The sequence below is a fragment of the Colletotrichum orchidophilum genome, assembly GCF_001831195.1.
Source record: "Colletotrichum orchidophilum strain IMI 309357 chromosome Unknown Scaffold_92.1, whole genome shotgun sequence".
Taxonomy (NCBI): Eukaryota; Fungi; Ascomycota; class Sordariomycetes; order Glomerellales; family Glomerellaceae; genus Colletotrichum; species Colletotrichum orchidophilum.
In genome coordinates, this window is record NW_019173048.1 from 136842 (window position 1) to 161755 (window position 24914).

A 24914-nucleotide genomic window follows, 5' to 3' on the forward strand; every position below is an offset into this window, starting at 1 on the left:
ATATTTATAAATAATAATCGTTATAAAAATAGTTTTAATAAAATTATTATTTATAAATCGTAAAATAAATAAGGTTTTAATAATTAATCGTAATTTTATTAAATAAGTTTTTAGTAAAAATAATTTAAAGCGATCGTTAAATTTAATATAAGAATTAATTATTAAAAAAGTTATAAAAGTTTATTTTTAAGTTTAGCTTGGGTTATTTTATATATAAATTTTAATTATAAATATATCTTTTATAATATTTTATTTATTATTATTTAATAGTTTATTAAATAGTTGTTTATTTTATATTTTTATAATCGTCCGTTTTATTTATTTATAAGCGTTTATTTTTTATTTTATTATAAGATCGTAGTTACGTAATTTATTTATAATTCTTTATTTTAAAAAGAGCTATTTAAGTTTTTATTATTATATATATAGTATAGTAGCCGTTATAGGTCCTGTGGGGCAGGGCCTTAGTTTAGTAATGTATGTTGGGTCGTAATATATTTTTTTAAATTAATTAAAAAGCTAAATAATAACGTCGGTATAAAAACGACGCCGGTATATTAATTCTTATTAAATTATAAAAATACTTATTATTTTCGTATAGTAAGTAATTATAATAAGTTTATTAAGTTTAGAATTCTTGTAATAGCTTTATTTTTATTTATAAATTATTATAAAAATAATATTTTATTCGTTTATTTTAAAAAATATTAAAAAAATTAAAAAAAAGGTAAGTTAAATAAGATCTTATAAAATTTACTTTATATTTTCGATTTTTTCTTTAATTTAATTATTATATAATTTAAATTTATTAAAACTACCTCTTTTATTTTTACTTTTATTTACTTTTATTTTTATTAAAAAATATAAATATATATTACGGCCAGCTAATCGTAGTAAAGTTTAGGTTGATAAAAGTCGGGGCTACGATACTTATAAACAATAGTCGTCGTTAAAATAACTTTAAAAAAGCTATTATCTATAAGTTATTAAGTAAAAAAGCTTTGGTAATTAATTGTAATCTTATTAATAAGGTTTTTAATAAAAATAACTAAAAGCGATCGTTAAATTTAATATAAGAATTAATTATTAAAAAAGCTATAGAAGTCTGTCCTCGAGCTTAGCTTAAGCTATTTTATATATAAGTCCTAGTTATAAATATATTTTTTATAATATTTTATTTATTTATTATTTAACAGTTTATTAAACGGTCGTCCGTTTTATATTTTTATAATCGCCCGTCTTATTTATTTATAAACGTTTATTCTTTATTTTATTATATAATCGTAGTTATATAATTTATTTATAATTCTTTTATTTCGAGGGGAGCCGTTATTATTATATATATAATATAATAGCCGCCGTAAATTTTATAAAGTAAAGCCTTAATTTAATAATACGTATTAGGTCGTAATATTAGCTCCTCCCTTTAAAAATCTAGTCCTTAAGCTTATAAATAAGTTATTTATTTTTAAATTAAGGAATCATTAAATATTTTTATCGAAATATACTAATATTATTTTAAATCGAATTAAAAAATCGAAATCGAAAATAATTACGTCTCGTCGCCGTTTATTATATATTATTTGCTTTTTTAATAAAAATATAAAAATAATACCGTATTTAAATTATCGTTTTTAAAGCGTTTGTTATTTAATTCTTTTTAATTTTAATATTTATAAGATATATTATTATTTAAGTATTTTATGTAATATTTTTATTAATATTATTTATATTTATAAATTTTATAGATAGTTTTTTATAAGTCCTAATTAATAAATATAATAAATTGTTTAATAGTAAAATTTAATCGTTTTAATTATAAAAAATAAATAAAAGAGTCGCGGTTTTAAGAGAGAGTTATAAAGCTATAAAAAAAGCTAAAGCTTATTAAAAAACTTAAATTAAATTAAATAAATCGTTATCTAAATTAAAACGCTTTTATTTTTAAAAGCGAATAGTATTTAAAAAAAATCATATCGTATTAAAGGAATTTCTTAAGGATATTAAAAATATTTCTTTAGTAGCCTAGGAGGCGTAAATTAATAATATTTTTAGCGTTATTAATTAAGACGTCGTAATAATTAAGAGTTTTAAGTTTAAATTTAATTTTAATATTTTTTAAAAAGCTATTAAGAGTTCTAAAGGTTCGTAATAAGTTCTTATATATTATCTTTATATTTATAATCTTCTTATTTAATAAAGTATTTTTTTTATTTTTTTTTAATTCGGTAGTCGATAATTCGCTTAACCTCGTATTTTAATTTATTAAATTCGATAATAATACGATCTTTAATATATAAGCTTTTAAATACTAGTTTTAAAAATAAAATATAAAAAACTAAATAGTATTGTATCGTATTTAAAAGTTTTAATTTAAAATTAATTAATAAAACTTTTTTAATAATTTTAAAAGGTTTAAGTTTTTTATAATTTAATTTATTACTTAGTTGTTTTATTTTAATATTATAGTAAAAGAAATATATATTATCTCTTTTTTTTAAAATTAATTTATTAATTTTTAATTTATTGGCGTATTTTTTTATACGTTACTATATAAATTCGAGGTTTAGGGAGGCTTTTTTTTAAATCTTTTTAAGTTTATTTACGTTTATTACGGCTTTTATAGCTTATAATCCTTTACGTACTTTTTTATATATAATTAGTTAGAATCCGTAATTAAAATAAAAAAGGGATTCTTTTATATTTTTGCTAACTACGCTATTATATATAAACTAAGCTATTAATAATAATATTACTTAATTATCTTAATCGTAATTTATATAACAGCGGAAGTATATTTCGAAAATCTAATTAATCCTTTTTATTTATTTATCAGTTTATAGATAGAAAAAGGTCGATAGTTTATAATCTATACCGAGCTACGAAATTAGAGATTTTTAAAATTTAATAGTAAATAGCTTATTTTTATTGAATACTATTTTTTTAAATAAACTATAATTAATAATAACTATTTTAAGGAAGGTATATACTAATTCCTTAGTATTACTTATTTTTTTATATAGTATAAAATAGGTAAACTTAGTAAGTTAGTCGATAATAATTAAAATACTATTGTATTATATATTCGTTAATAGCTCTTTAGACTTTAATAGTTTAATAATAAAGTCTTAAGAGATTAAGTACTATGCCTCTAGGGGTATTAATAATAGTTATAGTTCTTTATAAGGCTTATAAAGGCTGTTTTTACTTTTTTTATAAATATCGTAGTCTTTAATAACCTTAATAACTTCTATTTTTATAGCGGTTTTATTATAATATTAATAAATCCGTTTCTATATTTTTATAATATTTTAATAACCGTATATTTAAATATTATAAACTTTTATAATAAGCTTAAAAGTTATTTTTTTAAACAGGTTAATATTAACTTTCCTAATTATTATAAAGAGTTTTATAATAAGTATAAAATTACCGTTATCGTTATATTTAAAGATTATTTATATTTCCTTAAGGATTATAACTTTATAATTAAGTTGTTTATTAAAAGCGTTTATTTTATTATTTTTTAAACCTTTTCGATAAATAATTCGAAAATTAAATTTAAATAGGAATTCGTTTTATTTAATTTATTATTTATTTAGATTTTTATTTATTATAAAGTTTATAAAGTTTTTATAATCTATATAAATAATAACTTCGTATTTAATATTTAAAAACTATAATCTTTATTTTTCAAAAGTTTTAATTATAATTATTAATTTTTTATCGTAAATTTATTAATTTAGTTTTACTTTATAAAATATTTTAAAATAAAATACGTAAAAATAAAGTACTTTTTATTAATTTCGTTATTTTAAAATAGCTTTTATAATAAAATCCGAGGCGTCGGTTTTAATTTTGAATAGTTTTTTTAAATCCGGGATTATAATTATTAGTTCCGAAGTAATTAAATCCTTAACTTTATTAAAAACCTTTTTATATTTTTTATTTTAAATAAAAGTTATATCTTTCTTTATTAAGTTATTAAAAAGTTTAATAATATTAATATAGTTTTTAAAGAATCGTCGGTAAAAGTTAACGAATCTTAAGAATAATTATATATTTTTAATATTAATAAATATAGCCTAATTTTTAACTATTTTTATTTTAAATATTTATATATAGATTTATCTTAACGTAATCGTATAGCTAAGGAAATCTATTTTTTATAAATAAAATTCGTATTTATTAAGCTTAACGAAAAGCTTTATATTTTAAAGTTTTTAAAATACTATATAGACGTATTTTTTATAAATCTCGAAATTAAAAAAGAAGATAAGAATATCGTCGAAATAAACGATTATAAAAATATTAATATACTTTTTAAATATATAATTAACTATTATTTAGAATATAGCGGGTATATTAATAAGTTTAAAAAGTATAACTTAGTATTTATAAAACTTTTTATAAGTTCGGAATGCCGTTTTTTATTTATTTCTTTTTTTAATTTTAATTTAGTTAAATACTTTTTTAAGGTTTATTATGGTAAATTATTAAACTTTATATAATATTTCCTTAAGTTCTGTAATAAGGGGTAATAAATAGTAATTTTTTTTAATAATTTCGTTAAGTCTTTTATAATTAATTATAAGTTTAAGTTTTTTTTTATTTTTCTTAAGTACGAAAAAGATTAGTACTTTTATTAAAAAGGATAATAATTTAATATAACCCTTTTTAAATCTATCGTCAATATACTTATTAAGTTTATCGCGTTCGAGTTAATTTATAAAATATAATAAATAGAACTTAAATTATATTCTTTTTTTTAATTCGATTTCTATATCCTAATTATTATATTTTAATAGTCCTATTTCTTTTTTTAAAACGAATAGTTTTATATAAATTTAGTATTTTTTAAATATAATTTAAAATAAGTCCGATCCTCGATCGTCCGTACTAAATATAAATATCTTAATAAATTTTATCGTTTTAATAAAAGCGATATATTTAATTTATTTTCGTTCGTTAAGTATTATATAAGACTTATTTAAACCTTTTTTTTTAAATCGTTTAGTAATTAAATTTATTTAATAAAATTAGCCGGTTTTTTAATTTATTTATAAATTATATTTTTATAATTACGAGATTTTTAAAATAATATTAATATCTCCGATCTTTATAATATTATATTTTAATTATTTTAATTAATTATTAATATATATTGTAAAGTATATAGTCTCTCGGTTAATATATTTATTATTATAATTAATTTATTTTTTTTTTACCGTTTATAAAGTATATAAGTTCGTTTTTTATATTTATAATAGTTTATATTTATTTACTATTTTTAATAAAATAAAAATTCCTTAAGCGCCGCTATTAATAATAACGCTTATATTATATCCGTTTATTTAGAATTTAAATTATGAATATTTTTTATTAAAAAGTATTATAAAATATAAAAACTTATTTATTTTAACTGCTTTTTAATATTTTTTTACGATTAACATATTTAGTTTTTTAATATTTTAAAAGCTAATACCCGCCCTTTTTTTATAAGCCGTTCGTAATTAGTTATTAAATCGGGACGCCTTTATTTTTTAATAAATAAATATAATATATTAATAATATCGTAAATATCGTTTATTTCTTTATTAATAGGTTCTTTCCCTTTAAAAAATAATTTATAATTTCTAAATATTTTAATATTAAATTATATATTTAAAATATATCGGTTATATAAGTAGTTTTTTAAGTCCTTAATAAGCTAATTTAATTCTTTTTAAAAACTTATAGATTTTTATTATTTTAGTTATTTATTTAAATCGGCTTTTTTTTTAATAATAAAATCGTTAATATTAGGTAATATTTTATAATCAATTTCTAATTAAATATGTCGTTAAGCGACGTCGTAAGGTTCGTCCGAGTTATAAAATAATTATTAACTTATTAATTATTCGTAATTTAATATATTAATATTATTTAAAAAGGGGTTGTAATTTAGTCCCTCGGTGCTAGATTCTATAAATATATTATTAATAATTTCTTTACTTAAATTATTTAACTTAATATTTTTTTTAAATATAGGAAAGTTTTATTTTAAACGGAGTATATCGTTTTTTATTATTATTTTAAATTATTTATATAACCACTATTATAAAATAATAAGGATTATTTTTATAATTAAATATTAAAAAATATAAACGTTTATTATATAATAAGCCTCGCTTAGTTCTTTAATATGTTAATAATAATATTTTTTTAATATTTAAAGTCCGTATATTAAATATATAATATCTATTTTTTTATCGATTTCGTATTTTAATTAGAGGAAGTCTTTTTTTATTTTAACTCTTAATCGTTTTTAAAATCGTTATTAAAATAGGGCGAGCATTGCTTTTATATTTAATTATTTCTTTTTTAATAATCGGCTAATTTTATAATAACTAGTTAAAATATAAATATAGTTTTAATTATAATTTTTTATTATTAAAAAGTAATATTTATAATATTAAATTATTTTATTAAGTATTCGTCGTATTATATAAATAGATTTATTTAAAATCCGTATTTTACAGGCTAGGATCTCGTTTTTTAATTAAAATAGGTCGTTTTTATTTTTAGTTATTATCTTTTTTTTTAATTTATTTTTTATTATCGTAAAAATTTACGCTTGGTTAAGAAAGTTAATAAGTTATATCTTAATTACTTTATATATTATTAATAATATTTAGATATACTCTTTATTATAATCTTCAATAGTCTTAAAGCGTTAAACTAGTTTTTATTTATTTATTATAATAAAGGTCTTATTAAAGGGTTTTTTAGGATATTATCTTAATTATTTTTTATTATTTTAATAAGTAAAGTAGTTATTATTATAATATACGGTCTAAGAGAGTAATTTATAAAATACTTTTTTAAAAATAATATTAATTTGTTTTTTAGGGATAGGTCGTTATTAAATTCGTTTAGGTTATTTATAGTCCTTAATTATATATCTTAGCTTATCGTAATTATAATATTTAAATTCTTTTTTTTAATAAGATTAGTTTCGATTTACTACGTTAAGATTTATAAATCCGTTATATTATCTGTAAATAATAGTTTATTAAAAATTATTATTCCCGTTATAACGGTTTTTTTAATTAAAATTACGTTAAAGTTATTATTAATATTTACGTCCTAAGTTAAGTTTTTATTTTCGTTTTTTTTTTTTTTTTTTTTTTAATATTTTTTTTTTTTTTTTTTTTTTTTTTTTTTTTTTTTTTTTTTTTTTTTTTTTTTTTTTTTTTTTTTTTTTTTTTTTTTTTTTTTTTTTATAAAAGCGATTATCGATTTTGATTACGAGTTTAGTATATTAAAGGAAATCTTTTAGTTTATTAAGTTTAATAATTTCGTTTTTAATTTCGTTTTTTAGTTTTTAATAGAATATAAAAACTTTAATATCGTTAATAAAATTAAATTAAGCGTTAAGTCGTTTAAACTTAATTAAATAGTCCTTTATTAATTTAGTTTATTAAAGTTATAATATATCGTATTTAGTTTATCGTTTTTTATTTAAGTTTTAAAAAAGCAATTTAAAGGCTTTTTTAAATCTTTTAAAATTATAATAAATATCTCGTACTTCGGTAAAGTATTTATTAAAAATTTCTTTTTTAAAATATTCTTTTTAAAAAGGTTCAAATTATTTAAAAGCTCGTTTTTTAAAAAAATTAGCGGCGTATATAATTTTCTTAACTTCGTTATTAAAGCCTTTTTAATAAAAATTTTAAAAGTTTTTAATTTAAATTAAAAATCCTTTTAAAATTTTAAAAATATTATTAAAAATAATAAGTATATTAAGTTTAAGTTTTTATTATCCCTTAATAAAAAGAGTAATAATAATATTAACGGTGCTTTAAAACGTATTTACTTATTCGGTAAGTTTTAAAATCTTTTTACATTTAATATTAAATCTTTTAAATATAATGTTAAATAGTTTTTATATATAAGCGATATCGTAATCGTTTTTAATTTAAGCTTTTATTAATTAAATAATAATAATATTAAAAAAATCCGTTAGTTTTTTATTATATTAAATATTTTAGTTAACGACGCGGCGTATTTTAATATATATTATTTTATTAAGGACTATGTCCTTATTAAAATTATACTTAATATTAAGTATTTTTATATTTTTTTCGGCTTAGGCTAGCTCGGCGTTTAAAGCCTAAGGCTTTTTATTTTTATTAAAAAAGGATTTAATAAATATTGTTTATATTATTTAATAAGTTTTTATAGAGTCGACTTATTAAATAAAAGTAATTAAAATATTACGGTTAATTAATTATAATAAAGTTTAAGTTAATAAAAGTCGAGGCTATAATATTTATAAATAATAATCGTTGTTAAAATAATTTTAAAGAAACTATTATCTATAAGTTGTTAAATAAAAAAGCTTCGATAATTAATCGTAATCTTATTAATAAGGTTCTTAATAAAAATAATTAAAAGCGATCGTTAAATTTAATATAAAAATTAATTATTAAAAAAGTTATAAAAGTCTATCTTTAAGCCTAGCTTAGGCTATTTTATATATAAATCTTAATCGTAAATATATTTTTTATAATATTTTATTTATTTATTATCTAACGGTTTATTAAATAATCGTTCGTTTTATATTTTTATAATCGCTTATTTTATTTATTTATAAGCGTCTATTTTTTATTTTATTATATAATCGTAATTATATAACTTATTTATAGTTCTTCCGTCTTAAGGGGAGCCGTTATTATTATATATATAATATAATAGCCGCCGTAGGTCCTATAGGGCAGGGCCCTAGTCTAGCAATACGTGTTAAGTCGTAATAATATAATCTATTTAAAAAATCTTTTTAATTCTTAATCGCACGGTATTTTAATATATTTTTATTAAAAACTTATTCTTTACGCTTACGAAATTAAATAAATTACGTAGTTTATTTTTTATATTTTTATTTTATATTCGTATTTTATAAATTACAAAATAAATATAAATATTATATTATTTAATTATAATTAATGTAAATATAAAACAAATAAATTCGCGTATTTATTATAAAAAATAAATAAAAAAAATAAAAAAAAAGTCTTTTAAAATTTAAATAGGTATAAGAAGAAAGAATCTTTTTGATAGTTAGTAATTAATTTAAATAGTTCTATTAATAAACTATTTAAAAGTATTATTAACGTAATAAACGCCTTTTTTTTAATAAAAAATTAAAAGATTAGAAATTTTTTATTTTATACGGCGTTAAAAATCGTTTTTTTTTTAGTTTTTATAAAAATTAAAATAATACGATTTTTTTATTTTATATAATATTAAAAGGTCGCTCTTTTTATTTTATAATAGCTTTATTAATTTATAATAATAAAATAAAACTATTAATTAGTATTAATTTACGTAATTATAAAGTGATTTATTTAATTAAACCGTAATAACGAAGGGTTAATTACTTTTATGTTAATCTCTACGTGAAGTAGAAAAAAGAGGTTCTAACCGGTAATTAGATCGTCGATTAAACACTAATATAAAGACTTTTAAATAGCCCTTACGCTAGCGCTAACTCGAGGTCGAATTAGGCTTCTAATTCAACACTATTAAAAAAGTTTTTTTATTTTTTAATTATATAACGTTTTAATATATTTTTATTAAAAACTTATTTTTTATATTTATGAAATTAGTTAAATTATATAGTTTACTTTTTACGTTTTTATTTTATATTTATATTTTATAAATTATAAAATAAGCTTAAATATTATATAATTTAATTATAATTAATATAAATATAAAATAAATAGATTTATATATTTATTACGAAAAGTAATAAAAAAATAAAATAAAAAAAGGGTTTTTTAAAATTAAAAAAAGTATAAAAAAGAAAGATTTTTTCAATAATTAATAATTAACTTAAATAGTTTTATTAATAAATTATTTAAAAACGTTATTAACGTAATAAACGTTTTTTTTAATAAGAATTTAAAAATTAAAAACTTTTTATTTTATATAATATTAAAAAGTCGTTTTTTTAATTTTTATAAAAATCTAAAATAATTTGATTTGATTTTTTTATTTTATATAATATTAAAAAGTCGCCTTTTTTATTTTATAAAAGCTTTATTATTTTATAATAGTAAGTCAAAATTATTAATTAATATTAATTTATATAATTATAAGGTAATTTATTTAATTAAACCGTCATAACAAAGGGTTAATTATTTTTATATTAATTTTTATATAAAGTAAAAAAGGGAGGTTTTAATTATTAATTAAATCGCTAGTTAAACGTTAATATTAAGACTTTTAGATAGCCCTTGCGCTAGCGCTGACTCGAGGTCGAATCAGGCTTTTAATCCGACATTAAAATAATCGATTTTATTATTATTTTTTTATTAACCTTTTTACTTACTTATATATCTTACTTACTTTGAGACTTTTAAATATAACTTAGCGGCCTATATTTATACTAATTAATAAAAATATCAAACTTATATATATTATAATAATAAATACTAAAATAATAAATGTATTATACATATATTTCTATATATATAAAGCTTTATATATAAAAGAAAATTACTTATTAAATATAATACTTTTTAATTAATTAATTAAAAACTAATTATTTGAAATATAATAAGTAGTAATATAATTTAGTTTTGTAATAATTTATTATAAAGAGGTTCGATTCTTTTACGTACGGTTTATTAAGAAGGCGTAATAAATAAGGCTAGCCTTATCGGACCTGAGGAATCTCTAAAGATTACGTAAGCGGGCCGTCTAGCCCGGTCGATACTATAAGGCTTTGATCGAGGCTTAGAGGTGCCCTCGGGACGATTGCCTTATAGAAGAGGCGCACTTATCACATATACGTTCTTACGTATAGGAGGCCTCACATACGCGTTGGTAAATAACATCTAGCTGGGTGCGCCACCTTTTAGTTCAGTTAGTTAGAAACTAACGTTCTGAACGTGACAGAACGAATTAATATATTTGAAAAGTAACACAGAGTGGCTGCCTCAAAAGCCGGCGCCAGGGTCCTGAAAGGCTAACACCCTTTGCCCAGCCAGGATGTTATTTAATTCTTAAGAAATACGACGCATTAGAAGTATAATCCATGGAGACATAACTTAGAGTTACGTATTGTGACTAGCTGCTTTATAGGAATTGGAAACAGAAAACCGTAACGCCACCCCTTCGACGTCCGAATCGTCTTATAGTTTTCCTGAGGCGTTTTTGAGACGAACTCTACTAACAAGCCTCCCAAAACCTCTCCCCGGAAAGGCCGGCGTTTAATAATCAAGTGACCGCAGGAAATGAAAGCCCAAAAGTTAAATACTCGCACTAAGTAAGAGTTCACCGACGGATAGTGCGGCATATTAACTAGATCTCCATCAAGAGTTCCAATTGAAAAAAGGTATTTAACGCTGTTTTCCTCTTCGATCATTCACCGTCGATCCACGCAAGCAAGCCTTAGATTTCCGCAGCCTTTTGCTAGGTATTCTATTAACATCATGCGGCCTTTGACCCTTCTCACCATCGCTGCACTCGGCACAAGGTATGAGTCCTATGTCGCAAGAGTCCTGTGCCTAATCGGTTAACGACACGTGGGATAGCGCTTCTGGTGAAGTAAATTATGCGGCTTGCTTTACTCAGGGTATCCACAACCCCGATCCCGCAACGCATATGACACTCACTCAGTCGTGCTGCGGCTCATTCGCAACCCGCCTCTACAATACAGTAGGTTTATTCTTCTTTATAAGAAGCAACTACAGAAGCAAATGCGAAACTGTAAGATTACTAGACGTTAACATATTTATAGACTAGTTACATGTGTGAGATATATAATGGTGAAGTGGATGAATTTTGTAAATGTTGTAAGGGATTTAAGGAAGCAGGTATAGAGATAGGCTGCACACCTGCGTAAATAACTCACAAGGGTTATATTCAATTTCACTTTCAAATTTCATTATGTATAAGTTGCTTTTTTTTTTAAAAAAGAGTCTTTAAATACTACATACAATCGGATTATTATAGGAATAAAAGGGTCAGAGCTGCGTTTAGTAAATACTTTCAGTATAGACATCGAGCACTTTTGAAACCCTCGGTTAGGTAGAGTACGTTCCTTATCTTAAGTGACTTGACTTCTCTTGTTAGGTACATTACGTAATGTGTAGAGCAGCTTATCTCTGCATTGCCCTATATCCCTAACTCGTCGTGCTCCTATACCCCGTCCCGAGTTACAAAAGTCTCGTACCTCCAACGCTGGAAAGGGAAGTCCTGCCTCCTTAGGAACCCCCCCTAGGGACCCCACGTTTGGGCGAGTCTGGAATTTATAATCACACAATTTCTCCCCGCTGCCATCTGCCCATCGGAGCACGCTGTCCTTCTTGATTCATCTACACCCGCAACGGATGACACTTGATCCGTCAATCATCCACTCCATCATTATTGCAGCAAGACTGTAAAGAACCTAGCCCTAGTCGCTCTTAGAAGAAACGACCTTTTGCGCATCTTCTCATCGCTCGAATCTGGCTGCTTTTCCATCCTCAGCCCCATCCTCGCGCTCGAAGTCTACTACACTGCTGCTGCATGGAGCGTTCACGTCGGAATCGCTTTGGAGGCTACACAGACTGTTGCCGACACTGGCGAAGGGTACCCGGTAAGTCAAGTATGCCAGATGTGAGTCGTCGTTCGTTCCCCACGCAGATGAAATCGTTCAGACACATGCTGTATGCTAAATGTCATTTGATGTGTTGCAGAGATTGCTGCTACGTCAACGCCCACCAAGAATAATCCAAGGCGCGGAACGTCCATCAATTGATTCCGTCTGGTCTAGACATTGAAAGCAGCTTTCTTCCCATATACTCAGAGCAACTCTCGTGGGCAATGCCACCGAATCGGGTCAGGGTCGTCAAGGGCTCCTGTTGGTCCTGCAAAAAGCGACGCATCAAATGCAGTCTTTCCAAGCCAGCTTGCCGACAATGTGTTTCCGTCGGCGCCAACTGCGACTACAATAGCCGCCTAATCAGATGGAGCACGCGACCAACCCCACATGTCCCTGTGGCCTACTGCATTCCGCGGAACGACTTGCACTTGACCGTCTACCTCGAGGTTTGCGAGCGGCGTGCTCTCGACTATTTTCATCTCCGCGTCTGGCCCCTTCTATCCACAGCAGAGGAACCGTGTGCCCCGCCAAGTTCGGTCGTTCTAGAGCACCGGGTCGTTCTACTTGCCGCTTGTTTGCTGTCCGACTCTCACAGGCTGTTGCAAGACGGTACGTATGACCATGATACGCTCGGTAAGAAGCGGCTAGAGTGCTTGGCTGCTGTGCGAGCTGAGATAGATCGCTGCAGCGCCGAACCCAAGGGAAACGGACTCATGATTGGGCTTCTGTTCGCAGTCATCCTCTTGTACTTTGACGATGGATACATGGGGTGTATCCTCAAATCGGCCTCTACCTCTAGCCACTATCACGGCATTCTGGCCATCCTCGGGCACCTAGGCGGCATCGAGGCAGTAGTGCCGACGGCCCCCGAGCCGCTGCGTATGCTGCTCTCAGAGTTCGCGACGACGGATCTCACAACTTCCATGGTTCAGGGTAAACCTCCGGCGTTTCCTCCCGACGTGTGGGACCTACTCGATCAGGGCCCTGTTTGGTGGGGTCGTGACCCGTTGAGTAGATGTTCCCTTGCGGCCGTCTTTCGCGAAATTGCCGAAATGGGCCTGTTCTTGCAAGCAACGACGAGCAAGGCCGAGGAGTTGTCAATCGATCGTATCCGCGCATTCGAAGCCGCCCTCCGCCCCGTCTATGCACCACTAACTATCGCAGATTCCGACGGCCGGAGCCCTTCCGAGGCATCCGACTGCTCTTTCAGCGAAGCCGAGGCTGTGCATGCCTTCACTCTCGTCCGCATATTCCAACACACTGCCCTACTGTATCTGTACAGAGCCATTTGTGGCCTCCCAACTCGTCACCCGCTTGTCCAGCAGCATGTCAAATCCTGCCTCGCTTGCATCTTTGAGATCCCTCGCGAGGCAAACAACCTCAACTGCGTCGTTTTTCCGCTCTTCATCGCCGGGGCCCACGTCTCATCCTTGGAAGAGCAAAAGGCCGTGCTAGGCATGGCTGACGTGATTTACAATGACATGCGGTTCGCTTCCATCGAGGCTGTCAAGTCTTTCTTCAAGGCTGTTTGGCCGTCCGACTCTGGACACAAGGCTTGGCTTGAGATCTTTAGCCACCTCAGTCCACATGTCTTGGTGCTATGAGTTTGTTGATTGGCCTGCGATCGAGCCGCATGTGGTGGAGGAACTCAGTATGCACACACGCAGCGACGCTTGATTGGAGCAAGCACATGTTCAAGAGTCATCTTGTTGATAAAATTTGAATTGAAAAACTTGGTTATTGCAACCGAAACTCTCAAGCATGTAATCTAACCTCGAGGTACGCTGTAATTTCACTTCAAATGATTGAAATACGAAGGCCGTGCCCAGGGACCCTCTTTTCGCGGAAGCGAAAGCAGACCTCGATTTTTATAGCAAAACGAAACCATTCTCTTCTTACTAGGTAATCTGCAGAAAAGACTGTAATGCACACTACAACGAACAAACGACGCAACGAACCGAGACTACCAGACCTCACAGCTAAACATAACTAGTGGGCTCTACAACTTGCTGCCCCTGTTACCGCAGCACGATTCTGCGGCTTCGGGCTTGGCAAATGCATTCTTGGATGTTTTGTCCACTGCGACAATCGAAGGGGGCACCCAGAGAGCCGGGTTTCTCTTGAAGAAATTGGAAGCCCTGATCATGACGCCAACGGGCTCGGCAGGCATAATGGGGAAATCCTCAGTGCGCGGGAAGTGGGTCAGACCGAACTGGATATAACAGACAATGTCGGTATTTTCAACCGGCTCCTTCGTACTGACCCAGTCTACAATGGTCGTGTTGTGCGGGTGGCCCTCGTCGCCGCTCGACTGGCACACATAGTCACCCGCGGGGAACAGTTCATAGTCCTTGTACGGGGTGACCCACAGCGCCTTGCGGGTGAAGGCGGCCCTCCTCTCCACCATACTTCCCGGCTTGGCCAGGATGGTTGGGCAGTTGGTATTGAGGATCTTGTAGGCAACTGGCTTCTTGGCCACGGGATTGATGCTGTTGGGGTTGATGAGGTCCCAGGAGCGACCTGTCTCGTGGCAATACTCTGCGCCGCCGGCCGTTCGAATGGGCGTCTTCTTGCAGTAGAAGCCATTGCCATATAGGTTCCCGGGAGACCCGAGCGGATCGTCGGAAAGTGCAGCATCATTCTGCACAACTGAATTGTTGGGGCCGTCGATTTCAGGGTCCACGCGCAGGGAGAAAATGTGTTGGTGGTTGTGAGCGTTGATGGACGGGGCGACTTCTGTACCGTATGGGGCGGCCGTTTCGCTCGGGTGCAAACAGTAGGTGTTGAGCATCCCTGTCAATTTGACTTCCAGCTTGTAGGTGCCATCCAAGAGAAATGTGTGGTAGAAGCAGTACTCATAGTTCGCCGCCGTGATGATTTGCGAGATGATGAGCTTACGGTCGCGGGCGGAGATGACGGTACCGTCGCGGTAGTCGGTGTGCTTATAAAGGAGGCCATTGTCTTCTTCATGAACGCAGATGGCATTCTTGACAACAGCCGCCTCTCCGCTCCCGACAGCCATGATGGCATCCATGTAGTGGATAGCACCCTTGCAGTCACATCCCAGCTTGAGAGAATTGGTCATGAAACCAGTACCATACTCGCCCACGTCGAAGGCGTGCTTGCGTTGATGCGGGGGGTCGGGATTGCCGTAGGGAACCACCATCTCCACCACACTGATGCGGTTGAAAAGGCTCCGCTCGCGCCCCTCGTCGTTAATCCTGACGTCGGAGAGAACAATACCCTCGCGGTAGTTGAAGCCGATGTGCATCTTGAGTCCAGCCCAGGAGATTTCGTTACCATCCATGCGGAAAGAGACGCCCTGGGGTTGGCTGATATCAATGGGTTTGAGTCTGTCCTGGTAGCCACTGCTGATGAACTCGGGCATGTAGTTGTGCTCCTTGAGAGACACCTTGGTGCGCTCGCCATTGATGAGGCGGATATCGACAGATAAGACCTCGGCCTTTTCAGTGTCGACGACTACCGAGAAATCCAACGGGTGGGCGTACTGGTTATCATTGGGGGAACTACGGTAGTACACAATGCCCTGCTGAAGGCGGCGGTCAGTGCCCCATCGGTGATCGAAACCGATGGCCCACGCGTCAATAAAGACCTTTGACATGTCATAGATGCCGATTTCGCGGCAAGCCTGGATGACACGAGAGTCGGCACGAGTGACGGTCTCGCAAATGTCCAGGTCCTCCAAGGTGAGGGTGGGGGCGACGTCCGAGACATCCCTCCAGAGCTCAACCTGGGAATTCTCCAGGTTGACAACAACCTCGGACACCTGGGAGGTTCCCTTGGTAATGACGATGGCGAAGGCGCGGCGTTGGGGGCGAGGACCCTTGCCGGATTTGAATACACCGTATTCGTTCTTTTTGGGTTCGCGCAAAGTCAGGCAGTTGAACTTGAGGGCGTTGGGACCAGCATGGTCCTTGATGAGTTTGGCAGCAAGCCGGATCTCTTCAATCGATAGCTGATCTACACGCACGAGATTACAGTCAGCTCGAGAACCACGATAGAGTTGAGGGTACATCGGTCTCCATACCCAGAGGATGTGCTGGAAGCTGAGTAGACGGATTTGGAACGATATCGCTGGGCTCTTCCCGGAAGATTGTGTAACCGGCTATAGAAGAGGTGTCTGCAATCATGATGGGGGCTATCTGGGCTGTGCAAATATTCCATACGGTGGTATTTGTGGTTCGACCAAGGTCGATTGTCGATTGGAGATGAGGTGGGGCCTGGTGGACAGGATAGAGCTTTGGTGAGAAGACGATGCAAAGTAGTTTCTGGGTTGGATCCTTGGAGAGGGGAAAGTCAAGCCAAAATCAAAGTGACAATGCGGGTAAGTCTACTTATACTTGGGAAAGTGATGCTGGCGTACCTGCGTACGTGACAATCGTACGAGGGCTAGCCGCAGCATGTTGTGGAGTTATCCTCATGACAAGCGTAAGATAGATTGCAATGTGCAGCATTCATGTCAAGATCACAGTGCAAGTAATTCTGGTGTTTTCGTGGCCCCTGTCGCCGGGTGTCCCTGTCCAGCAACATGCACTTTGCGGTGTCGGCGCTGCTTAGCTCCATTCTGCAGCGGAACAGCGGAACAGCGGAAAGCGGAGGTTCGGGGGCAAAATACCGGGCCGGGATGTGAGGAATGGACCGGCACTGCTGCCGGTCGGTCACCAATTCAACACTTGATCTCAATGCCAGGGGAAGGCGATTGGGATTTAGAGCGTAAGAGCGCGCCTGCGACCAAGATGGGGATTGGAATCTGCGTGTGTTAGTGTAAGGGCGAATGTGAATGAAAGTGAGCATGAGGTGTCTGGCCAAGACTAAGGGATGCCATGGACAAATTACTTACTGCAATAGGAAGGAAAATCGTCCATGCAACCCCAACCCCATAACCGGGGGGACCCCGGGTGCGCGGCTGAATCGGCATTGGTTTGGTGGCGCTAACGGAGCGGTTGGCGGGCGCTCGTGCCAAGGCCGGCGGGCTTCTTTCTCCGCCGGTCCACCTTACGTCAGCATGGGTCCCGCTAATTAGTAATGTGGCACCTGTTTGCGTTGCTTACGTACACCCGAAGCATGAAGCAGCTGAGATTGTATTTGCAAGGTACGAAGTAGATGCGATATCGGCATTTTCAAGAGTCAATAATGCGAAAATTGAGAAAACACATAGTTCGCTTTAACTCTGAGACATGTTATCCAAACCGAACAGAGCTACCAAAGTATTTTGATACGTAGAAATAAATACAGAACCAGAGGTGACATTTTCCGCCCTACAGACGTATCTACATTTTGAGAGGAATCGGAGAAACTGTCACCTCGGCATTTTGAGCCTCAATGATTCGTTCTGCTGCGTCTTCAGTTTTGAGATACGTGTGCCGCCCCTTAATGACCCAGAAACCAAGAGTCACCACCATCATGACCCCAAAGACTGCGATTGCGTAATTCATATCTGCCGGCGCCGGGTTAGGTGCTGACGGGAAGAAGAAAAAGACCGTGGTGATGGCACAGTAGATTACCGAGATCCAGTTGATCGCAGGCCCAAGTCGTCCCAGGCTGAACTCTCCAGGCGGGAGCTTGTCACGCCCGACGAGAAGAAGAGTCAGGATGGGCATCCCATACGAGATGGTCAGGGCGATTGTGCTGACGCTGAGGATCGCTTCGAGCACCGTGTTGGCAAACATGTAGAGCACGCCAACAACCCCGATAATGGCCCCCTGAAGCCATAACGCCCGTGCCGGCACTCTCCATGCCCGATTGACCCCGGAGAAATAAGTGCTCCACGGCATTCCGCCATCTCGCGCAAAACCCCAGGTCAGACGGGAGGCGGTGGTGACGATGCTGATGGCCTGACCGAGACCGTTGAAAATGAATAGAGAGAGCAACACAGTGGCCCCCTGAAGCCCGATTGCCTCATGACACAGGTCCATAAAGGGGAGACCAGTGGGGGGGTTCAAGATGGTGTCGAGATTCTGGATGCTGAACAAACAGACCACCATAAAGATGAATCCAGTGACGGCCCCCAAGGTGACTGAAAGCCATATCACGCGTGGAATGTTCTTGCGAGGTGCCGGTATCTCTTCAGCCAGGTGGACGGCCGAGTCAAAGGCTGTCAGACCGTACGCGGCCTGGAGAAGGCCCGTAAACCACGTCACCCCGTCTCCCCAGCCAGTCTGGTTGATCCATTGACCAAACACGAATGAGGCTGGCTGGAAATGCAAGTCTGATCGTACACCGACAGAGATGAGCAGCGCCAGGCTGAAGATGAAGAAGAGTCCGATGAAGCAGATTCCGACAAAGTTGTTAAAGGCTGGTAGGATGGCATCTTTCCTACAAGCGACGAGGTTGGCGACCGTGAGCAAGAGAGTTAGGGCGACATAGAGCAAAAAGTTGATCCACCCAACGCCAGCCTCTGACCAGTCCGGCACAAAGAGAACCTTCATGCTCAGAATAAAGTTGGTCATGAAGGCAACCTGCGAGGCAGAAAGCGTCCACCACCCAAACGTATTGATCCAAGCGCAGAGGTAGGACACGAAGCGACCAGAGGGCCACAGCCGAAAGATCCAATACGCCTGTCCCAACGCCGTCGGCATACTGCTGCAGAGCTCGCCCAGCGACACAGCGACGCAGATGTTGCAGAATAAAACGAGGACGAGACCCCAGAGGATGGCGACGGGACCGCCGCTGGTGATGCCGCTCGACAGCCCTTGCGCAAAGGTGGACCAGGTTCCCAAGACCGACACGGCGAGGAAGAGCATGCTCATTGTGCCGAATTTTCGCGAGAGGGCCTGGTCATGGCCGAGGTAGGCGAGATCCTGCGCATCTTGAGCGTCCTGGTCGGCCGTCTTGAAATGGTTGAGCGGTGGGTTCGATTCCGGGTCATTTTCCATGGCGTGAGAGAGGTATCCGTTTGATCGGTCCAAAGGCGAATTCGTCTCTTGGTTGTTTGATCAACTTTGGTGTTTATATTTCGCGCGGAGAGCTTTTCCAACTTGTTGTCATGGGACGCGAGAGACGTTTGCTGTTCGGAGCACGTAGTCGCTTGCGACGAGAGTTTTGGATGCCTTTTGTATACAATGCAAGGATGGGATGCAACCAAATTTCCCCCCTGGAAATGATAAGAAGGCGGATGGCTGGCAAGGTTGCAATCTGCTTGGTAGATCAATGTCGCGCGCGTTCACTCTGCTTTGCCCTGGTGGCAGCACCCGATATTCGAATCAGGATACATTGGGCCGTATCAAAAGAATGGTGTGTTGTAGATTGGCAGGGTCGAATAAGAACGCACTGCGCGTAAAGTGCATGGCATGTACATGTGTCTACCCACTACTTTACCTAGCTGTTGCGCTCCCGCTGAGCATAGTACAGGAAAGTGGTCCGGCAATCTTTTCCGTCGAAATCACGGCCCGGTCGACAAGTTACTTGAATAAGGTTTGACAGTCGTTGAGTCGTTGAAAACAATTGATCTCAAGGACTGGTCGTCTCCAAGTGTCCGTATCTGTGTGGTTTACTTTCTCCCACTATCACGAAACAAGGTTGCGTTATCTTCAGTAATTACGTACGAGTTGGACGGTTCACACTCTCAAATCGCGGGGTGAGACCCACACAACTGGTATCGGCGTGTGATTCCCAAGATGCCTGGATTGAGTTAGTGCCCCCATCAACCCGTCATGGGTAGCCCCGGCTAGATCGCCATTTACCAAGACCAACTCAAGCTAACTGGGTCTTTGAGCTGATAAGAAGCCCCTCCTTGGGCCCTTGGCCCCCTCGCCACCGGTTGGGCTTTGGAGTGAGTGGCCGGATACCGCGGGGCAAATGTAACTACTGCCCGGCATGTCATCTCTTATGTCTGCCCTGGAGGAAAGCGGAACATGGACTGTGCCTTGCGCTTGTGCATCGCGGTTTGCAATGTTCAAACACCTTCTCCGCAAGGTCACTTCTTAAGATGCTACTATGCTGATCAGGGTGGTTGTGGATAGCAGCAATCACCCCACCTACAAAGCTTGAATCAGCGCTGCGAGATGGAACGGGGTCTGGAGAAGACCAGGGCCGGCTGTTTCAATTGTTGCCCTGTCTTGTTGGCCCGGCATTGCTTGGTCCTGGTCCAGTGGACATGAGAGTTTCTGATGGACTCGATACATTAACATCGTGTAGGGACTGGCTGACCATCTTATCCCCGGATGTTGGTGGTTCGTTGCTGACAAGTAAGCCTGTTTAATGGTAATACGCAAACGCGGCCGGCCCCAAACAGGGAAGTCTCTGGACAGATCTGTCATTCCTTGAACTCCATCATGAATCCTGTAGGCACATCGGAAAGCTTACTTGCGTGAGCAGGGATGCGTTCTTCCCTCGAGCCGGCATTCATCATAGGCGCAATCCTGATCGACGGGTACTTGTACGTCTTTCTTATTGAACCACACATCAGGCTACTCCCACGGTCTGATCAAGCCAGAGTACGACGCGGGGGCAAGCTCATAAAATTTGCATGAAGTTAAGCATTTAGTAATAGATAGTCCGTAGATGAAGCCAGGGGTTGAGCCCACGGCGGAATCACCCAACTGCTTATCACGGACTGTTGAAACTTGGCTCTAGGCTGAAAGATACGAGGTAAGACATCTGGTGCTGCCGCCATCGGACTACTCGAGGAGCTTTCGATATAGACTAGACCGTGGCCTAGTTTCTTTCCTGATTGAGCCTTGCGCTCAGCCATCTTGATCGATTTGATCTGATAGACTGGTACCAGCTATGCGGCAGGATTCGGGAGCACCCTGGTTCACTGGTCCCGGTTTGCCTTTGGTTCTTTGGCGAGCTAAGGCTGGTACCTGGCACGTGGGATTACCGGGGATAATACTTTGGCCCAATTTCTTTCCTATTTCGTCCCGTCATACAACCCTCCCTTTTTGTTGGTTTGTCGGGGACTCGACTAGCCGTCGGGAAGCATCTCCACCATCATCGTACACGATGCACCGGACAAAGATATCCGGCATTGATCTGCTTTGGACCTCAACCTGTTGCAGATTACAAACTGGCAACTGATCCCCCGCACAGTGCTTTTTCCTAGCGTCCATGGCCACCGATGGAAGATAAACAAATACCGGGCCGGGCATCTCTTGTTCTCCACAATGTGGGTTACAGTCAGATAATCGGGGATTAATGGTGACATTATTCGTCCCTCGGGACCAGCAACCGCAATCGGAGGCCCTTTACTCATCAGCCATTGGCAAGTCGCGGAGGACTTATGTGAAACGAGAAACTTCTCGTGCATTGCCACGGAATGCTTCTGTGGAAACGTAACTGACGTGAAGGAACTTCCCCTTCTCTTTGCACGGCACCACATTGTCCAAGTCACACTCATACAATGGCTTCTATAGAGTTGACTGCCCCCAATGGGAGGACATACCTCCAGCCAACAGGATTATTCATCAACAACGAATGGGTGGAATCTTCTGACGGGGGCAAAATAGCCAGTGTCAATCCCACGTGAGAGATCAGGAGCCCGTGAGAAGCCCGCCAACCCCATTGCTGACCTAGTGACGCAGCAACGAACAAGAAATCATCTCCGTATACGCAGCAACGAGCAATGATGTTGACAGAGCCATTCAGGCAGCGCGGAAAGCCCTCCATCACCCAAGCTGGAGAGACTTGCCTGCGTCAGACCGCGGAAAATGCATGGCGCGCCTTGCCGGGTTAATGGAGGAACACCGTGAGACGCTGGCCACGATCGAGACGTGGGACAATGGCAAGCCGTACTCGGTATCCCTCAATGAGGATCTCACCGAGGCCATTGAGACCTTGACGTACTACAGTGGTTTTGCGGACAAGGTATTCGGCCAGGTGATTGAGACGACGTCCGAAAAGTTTGCGTACACAGTCCGTGAGCCAGTGGGAGTTTGCGGCCAAATCATCCCGTAAGAAACCACCATTTTTTTGCATCCTCATATCAAGTACTGACTCATGATAATCATCGCAGCTGGAACTATCCCCTGGCAATGGCCGCGTGGAAGCTTGGCCCCGCCTTGGCCTGCGGCAACACAATCGTCCTCAAGCCGGCGGAGCAAACACCACTGTCCATCTTGTACTTTGCCAATCTCGTAGTGGAGGCAGGGTTCCCGCCTGGTGTGATTAACATCGTCAACGGTCTTGGAGCTGTCGCAGGCGCAGCTCTTGCATCCCACATGGACGTGGATAAGATTGCCTTTACAGGATCAACCGGCACTGCGAAACAAATCATGAAGATGGCGAGTCACAACTTGAAGAACATCACGCTTGAGACGGGTGGGAAAAGCCCGTTGATCGTGTTTGATGACGCCGACCTGGACTTGGCTGTCCACTGGGCCCACGCCGGCATCATGTCGAATCAAGGCCAGGTCTGCACCGCCACATCGAGAATCCTAGTGCAGGACACCATCTACGATAAGTTCTTGGCAGCTTTCAAAAACCAGGTCATCAAGATCTCCAAGGTCGGCGACCCCTTTGAAGAAAGCACGTTCCAAGGGCCCCAGGTCACCAAGGCCCAATACGACAGAATCCTCTCCTACGTCGACATTGGCAAGAAGGAGGGCGCAAAGCTCGAGCTCGGAGGTCAACCTCACAAGCCCGGCACCCCTGGGTACTTTATTGAACCTACCGTGTTTACCGAAGTCAGTCCCCAGATGAGAATCTTCAAGGAGGAAGTGTTTGGCCCGTTTGTCGTCATCTGCCGTTTTCATTCCGAGGACGACGCCATTGCCCTGGCCAATGACTCGCACTACGGTCTTGGCAGCGCTCTGTTCTCTTCGGACCTTGCTCGTGCGCATACCGTGGCGAAGAGAATCGAGGCGGGCATGGTGTGGATCAACTCGAGCAACGATAGCGATTGGCGCATTCCTTTTGGTGGTGTCAAACAAAGCGGTATTGGGAGGGAATTGGGGGAGGCTGGTCTTGCTGCCTACTCGAATATCAAAGCGATTCATGTCAATCTTGCTAGACAGTCAAAATTGTAGCATGCGATTACTTTGGTTCAGTTTTCTAGTTTAAGATAATGCTGAATGACGACATTTTGGATACTCAAGCCGTGGATTTACTTAAATCAAATTTTGGTGAGTATAATTGAGAGAAACCTGTCCACCATGTCACTTTCTGTTCTGTCTATAAAACTGAACATGGGCCGTCAAGGAGGTCAGAACAAATCATCGCCACAGCATGGGTCACTTTTTGTTGATTGTCAGAAAAGTCTTTCTCTCAAGGGAAGTAAGTCATGTCAATCTCTAGTTTCTAAGGTTCATATGACATGTAGAAGGAAAGGTTTTACATGAGTAAGACCATCTTGGGCAAAGTGAAATCTGGAGAGGGGTATGCTCAAAATAGGCACATAATCCAGAGCATTCGCCTCTATGCTGGTTTACGGCAATCACTAGGCGGGTTTAGACGGCCGAGGAGTTGCTCAGTCTGAAAAGATTTATAATAATAAGTCGTTGCTCCTAGCTCTGGCAAATTAGGCACCTCCGTGCATTATGCATAGAAGTGGCTTCTTTGAGTTTACAGTGAAGGTTTTGTTAGATCAACGGTGCAGACGAAGCCGAAAGCCTATGACTTGACTTAAAAGTGATGCCAAATATGAATGAAGAATCGGGAATGTCTTTTGAGCCCTTTCCTTCCCGCACTACCTATTGGTGTGAGATGACTATTCTAACTATCTATACGTGTATTGGGAAATCTCATCTTTTGGAAATAAATCCATAACATAATACCCCTACAAGACATCGCTGCCAACAATATCTCCACAGAATCACTGCACAAGGGCCATCGGCTACGTACTGCCCATGTTATGTTTGGATAACTTTCCTTAAACAGCTTTAATTAAGGAAAGGCTTAGGATTCAATTTTGACGGCTTTATCGAAGTGCAAGATACACGGACCTGTTATGGTTGCGTCCTGATGTATGAATTCTATGGACCCTGCTGGCTCTCAACACGAAGGGCCCATTGTTGTTTCCAAGTGGGCATAGAGAAGGCGCGTTGAACCCTCTTAGCCAATTCCAAATGGAATTGAAAAAGTTCACGGCTTTCAATATGGAAAAGGTCTCCCGGAAAAGGTCGAAGATGAAATCCCGATGCATGTCTAGTCTCCAAGTCAAAAGTACCTCCATGTCAATATGGACTAACACTTAGAAAATCTGAATCAACCTCGACTCATATTGCAGAGAAGTTACAAGTTGGCTGAGGCTGTAGGTCCATTCTCAGGAAACCCTACTGCGAATCAACATATTTCTGTAAACCTTTTTGATATTTGTAATGCG

General features: G+C 36.3%; 7 protein-coding genes across 7 annotated transcripts; 2 read left to right on the plus strand and 5 right to left on the minus strand.

The window, feature by feature from the left end:
* Positions 1–2210: 2210 nt before the first annotated feature.
* Positions 2211–2444, minus strand: CORC01_09860 (uncharacterized protein; the record flags this gene model as incomplete). Its single annotated transcript, XM_022621489.1, has 1 exon — positions 2211–2444. A coding segment is annotated over one exon (234 nt), but the record flags the coding sequence as incomplete, so codon positions are not given.
* A 453-nt stretch (positions 2445–2897) lies between these two features.
* Positions 2898–3047, minus strand: CORC01_09861 (uncharacterized protein; the record flags this gene model as incomplete). Its single annotated transcript, XM_022621490.1, has 1 exon — positions 2898–3047. A coding segment is annotated over one exon (150 nt), but the record flags the coding sequence as incomplete, so codon positions are not given.
* Positions 3048–4496: 1449 nt separating this feature from the next.
* CORC01_09862 (uncharacterized protein) lies at positions 4497–4643 on the minus strand (the record flags this gene model as incomplete). Its single annotated transcript, XM_022621491.1, has 1 exon — positions 4497–4643. A coding segment is annotated over one exon (147 nt), but the record flags the coding sequence as incomplete, so codon positions are not given.
* An 8212-nt stretch (positions 4644–12855) lies between these two features.
* On the plus strand, positions 12856–14238 carry CORC01_09863 (uncharacterized protein; the record flags this gene model as incomplete). The annotated part of the gene is made up of 1 exon (XM_022621492.1): positions 12856–14238. One exon carries the CDS (start codon positions 12856–12858, stop codon positions 14236–14238), a length of 1383 nt encoding a protein of 460 aa, XP_022472007.1.
* A 395-nt stretch (positions 14239–14633) lies between these two features.
* Positions 14634–16785, minus strand: CORC01_09864 (primary-amine oxidase; the record flags this gene model as incomplete). Its single annotated transcript, XM_022621493.1, has 2 exons — positions 14634–16615; positions 16683–16785. 2 exons carry the CDS (start codon positions 16783–16785, stop codon positions 14634–14636), a joined length of 2085 nt encoding a protein of 694 aa, XP_022472008.1.
* A 1140-nt stretch (positions 16786–17925) lies between these two features.
* CORC01_09865 (choline transport protein) lies at positions 17926–19530 on the minus strand (the record flags this gene model as incomplete). Its single annotated transcript, XM_022621494.1, has 1 exon — positions 17926–19530. One exon carries the CDS (start codon positions 19528–19530, stop codon positions 17926–17928), a length of 1605 nt encoding a protein of 534 aa, XP_022472009.1.
* A 2465-nt stretch (positions 19531–21995) lies between these two features.
* Positions 21996–23619, plus strand: CORC01_09866 (aldehyde dehydrogenase; the record flags this gene model as incomplete). The annotated part of the gene is made up of 3 exons (XM_022621495.1): positions 21996–22117; positions 22177–22545; positions 22608–23619. The coding sequence occupies 3 exons, from the start codon at positions 21996–21998 to the stop codon at positions 23617–23619; spliced, it is 1503 nt and encodes a 500-aa protein (XP_022472010.1).
* Between the last annotated feature and the right edge of the window lie 1295 nt (positions 23620–24914).